Source organism: Nicotiana sylvestris, chromosome 2 (genome assembly GCF_000393655.2).
Source record: "Nicotiana sylvestris chromosome 2, ASM39365v2, whole genome shotgun sequence".
Taxonomy (NCBI): Eukaryota; Viridiplantae; Streptophyta; class Magnoliopsida; order Solanales; family Solanaceae; genus Nicotiana; species Nicotiana sylvestris.
The window spans coordinates 123,166,216-123,170,566 of NC_091058.1; the positions used below are offsets into that span (position 1 = coordinate 123,166,216).

Genomic DNA, 4,351 nt, shown 5'->3' on the forward strand with positions numbered 1-4,351 from the left:
ATAGTTGGAACGAATTGTATACTAAAATAGTATATTTGTATACTATTTGAGTATACAATAGAAATTCGTCTTCTTCTCTGGTTCAACTATATTTCAACCAAAATTCCTAAAATCTACTACAAAATATCCACCAAATTGACTAAAACTTTAGCTACAACCTCAAATCAACTTTTCAAACAAACTCATACAGGATCGGATCAAAACAATTAAAAACTCAAAAAACCAAGTTATGAGTTTCAAGCTTCAAGGTCCTTCAATGGTGAATTTAAATTTTTGTACAATAAATCTTCAAAAACCAGCATCAAAGGTACAATCTCCACATCAAAGAACAATAGCTAACAAATTTCAATAACAAAACACTATAAAAAATTAGATCTAGCATTTTGAACTCATTCATATGGAGTTTCAAAAATTGTTTATTGAATTACAAATTGTTTCAAAAACTGATCAAAGAATTACAGCGGTTTATCTTAAAGAATCCAAAACTATACTATGGCCATTTGTTGGTCATTACAAGGGGAGACTAATTAATCACTACTCCCTGAAAGCAATTTGACAGTGCATGTTGTACCAAAACGTCTAGCTACTGGTGGTATGACTCTTGATGGTGATAAGAGTTGGGCAAAAGAAAAATTTTAGAATCTGTTCTCAGCCGACTCTGCAACCAACCCCTCCCTCCGGAGAAGCCATCTGTCGTAAACTTCAAAAATTGGAGGAAGGTAAAATAAGGAAGAAGAAGAAGAAGAGGAACAAAATAAAGACGGGTAAATAATTTGGGGCGCATGGGTAGGAGTAGTAAGTAGTTTGGGCCTGGACATTAAAGGGTAATTAGTTTGGAATTAATGAGTATAAAGTGAGATTAGAAGAAGGTTTTTTGAAGTAGCCTAGAGATATAAAAATGTTACTCCCTCCTATCCAAAATAAGTGATTTTTGACCTTTTTTTGTGATCCAAAATAAGTGATTTTTTTAGATTTTAAGAATGAATTAATTATTTTTTTCCTACATTGCCCTTGGAGTAAATAATGTTGGAGTATGTGTTAGGAGTGTTTATGTGAAGAGAAAGTAAAGGTTAATATGATTAATTTTATTGCTAATTAATGTTAAAATATAATTTTTTTAATATATGTAAAAACAACCTAAAAATCACTTATTTTGGACCGGAGAAAATATTGAAATAGCTCTTGGGCTCCCTTAAAACAAATGGGTTAGCTGTAGAATCAAATAGTGCCCTGAATTATAGCTATATGTAAATGTAGTAGACTCATTATTGGAGTGAGGTTGAAATACGGTCTAATTAATTAATACATTAATATCTCTTCTACATAATATACACAGGATAACTTAGAGTTATCATCCTTTTTTCCTTGTTTTAGATAAGATTAAAGAAGAGTGGCATAAATAGATTCTTTTGGCTGCATCTGGTGCTCCCCACGAGGTAACAATTGACACTTATCCTAAAGTTCATTTTTATGCATAGGTGAAAACCATCAACATGGAAAAAATTTAATTTGTATGAGGCAATTTTTTTATCTCACAGTTTTATGAACCCAGATTTCTATGTATCCGGAAGTATAAGATTTGGGTCATTAAATTTATAAGATAAAAAAGAATCTCATATAATTAGTGTAAGTTGCATGAGATACAAAATAAAACTTCTCCTATCAACATCATACCTACTGAATTCAACTCAACACTTTTTAAATTGGATTTACGTATAACAAGTTTTACCGTCATTATAATCTACCATGTGATAGTACTAATTAGTTTAAAGTAATTTGATTATGTATATATACTTTACAAAATTAATGCATAGAACAATAAGTACTTTTTTACTAGTAATCATACTTTGTTTTAGTCAATCCAAAACACTAACACAAGGTCCCAACTTTAGTTACTATTGCAAATTACGAATTTGCTGTGCTAAACAGCAGTGATCCCTAGGATACTTTCTTTAATGTAGGTTGAATTAAGGAGCACCTTACATTGGGAAAAGTTCCACCTTATTTGATAAATCACTTTAATTGGGTGGTCATGCACATAAAGTAATCTATCTAACTTTAATTGGGTGTTTGGCATTAATTAACATGCCACAACAAGTCATAAACAGTGTTTTGTTTTGATAATATATGGAGTACAATAAAAGGCGAATTACTCCAACTAAAGGCAATGTTTTATGGATTGCTACATCAAATCAAAAACTATTCATTTGAAATAATTATTTATACTTACCCCACATAGGATTCTCTTACAGTACATTTCCATTATCTGTTTGTCTTTTAATTAGCAGTGAAGCATTACGAGGAGAAGTTGGAGTTGCCAATACAGAATTCAGGTGTTGTGGGGACATGTTTAAGTGGGACCTACAAAGACTAAAGAGGCTATTTTTATTATTTGTAGAAGAATACTAGTGAAAGTACTTGCGAGCCAAGGAAAGCTACCCTTCTGTTTTATTTTATGAATTATTATAAGAGTACTTCTTATATTTGAAGAGTTTGTTTTATTTTTAATGACATTTAAAAATATTTTCCTGAAATTCCAAATTGAGACGTAAGGAGTACAACTTAGTAGCAGTAAAAGAGATGATGACATAAGTCAATCAATTTGGTGAAGCATCCGTGCAGCATCCCTGAGCCATGAAATTTTTTTTACCTTTGTTTAGATGTATTCGGCGACTTCTGTAATTTTCCTCGTTTTGCTTTTTTTCTATGCTTAAATTCCACGTGCGTCTGCTTGTTTATGTAGGAAAACGAGAGTTGAAAAACAGAACTAGGTGCAAAAACAAGAAAGAAAAAAAAAATGAAGAAATCATAAATTAGGAGTGGTTACTTATTAAAAAAAGAAAGAAAAAAAAATCGGAGGACAGGAAGAAACTGAGAAATCCGAAATAAGACCATAAGGGAGCACAACCTAAACTTTCATATTTGAACCAGTTTGCATATAGAATCAAGGAAAAACAAAGGGCAAGAAGTCTTACTAATTGAAATGCAAATTGTTAGAAACAAGGAAAACAGAAGTAATTAAAAAGTCTTGCAAATGAGATACATTTTTGAGATATAGTACCATTTTTAACCAGTTTACATATTATAAACAGGGCAAAACAAAAGTAAAAAGTGTAGCAAATGAGATAGTAGTACATTTTTTGAACCAGTTGAAAAAAGGAAAACAAAAGGCAAAAAGTTGTGCAAATTGAGATATGGTACCATACAAGAAAAGAGTTCATCTTCTCATTGAAGAAAAAGTACACACTAGACCTAGCTATTTTGAAGAAACCATATGTAGCTTGTATATTACATTATCATCATCAACTCAAACCTAATAAAATCTACCAAACTCAAAAAAGAAAAAAGAAGCAAAAGGGCCACCTTTTTGTTCCATTTTGGTTTTGGCCCTTTACTAATACTCCACTTATTGTCTTAATTAGCTCTCTCCACATGGCGTATAAATACAGATTCAAGGTCAGGCGGATTAAAGAACTCCCTAACACTATTATAATGACACGTGGACTTTGGCCGGCGTTTCATCGGCGCCGGAGGGCATGGTAGTCTTTCCGGTATCCTTGAATCTCTCGCCGTCGGAGTTGTTGAACATTCTTCTTCATCTTCAGAATCCTCTCTTGGCTTCGTAGAAATTGGCCTCAAAGGTGCTAGAATTGTAATTCCAGCAATTACCCACTTTTTGCTCTCTTCTTTACTTCCTTCCACTTGGTGCTTCTTTGAAAATCCCATGTTTTAACAAAAACCCACTACTTTGTAAATAAAATAAGAAAATTTGGGGGAACAAAGTTAACTCCTCAAATTCTTGGAAACAAAGACTCTGTTATATGGAACATATCAAAGGAACAAAAAATATGGATTTTTGGCTGAAAGGAAAGAGGAATTAAGAGAACAAGAAGAATGAACCAAAAGGGTCTTTCTTGTTTTTCAGATTCTAAGAATTTTTGCAGTCAAGAGGAGAGAAAAAGGGGGTGGAAATGAAAAGACTTTGAATGAAAGAAAAGGGGGGAAATGGCGCTAAAATGAAGGGGAAAGTTAGAGGAAATTTTTTTGGAGAGAGGGGAAATTGAAGGAATTAGAGAAAATATGAGAGTGAGAGATTCGTAAAGAATCTTTAGTATTAATATTATGAGAATGAGAATGAGAATTTGTTTTTTTGAGGAGGGGGGACAGAAAATAAAAGGAGTGGGCTGCCCGTGGAATTTCGGGCAGTGGGCAACTGGAAATTTAGAGTTTTGGCGCCAGTTTTTTGGTGTCTAGAGCAACGGCTCTATTTCCCGCCAATGTTAGATTCCTAGTTTCCCATTTTACCCCTCTTTGGGACTATTATTTTCTCTTGGGTTGCCACAGCGGCCCA

The 4,351-nt window shown here is 33.0% G+C and overlaps 1 protein-coding gene across 1 annotated transcript; it reads right to left on the reverse strand.

The window, feature by feature from the left end:
• Window positions 1-3,161: 3,161 nt before the first annotated feature.
• On the reverse strand, window positions 3,162-4,112 carry LOC104225382 (cyclin-dependent protein kinase inhibitor SMR6-like). Its single transcript, XM_009777158.2, has one exon. It carries the CDS (start codon window positions 3,724-3,726, stop codon window positions 3,415-3,417), a length of 312 nt encoding a protein of 103 aa, XP_009775460.1. The 5' UTR covers window positions 3,727-4,112; the 3' UTR covers window positions 3,162-3,414.
• Between the last annotated feature and the right edge of the window lie 239 nt (window positions 4,113-4,351).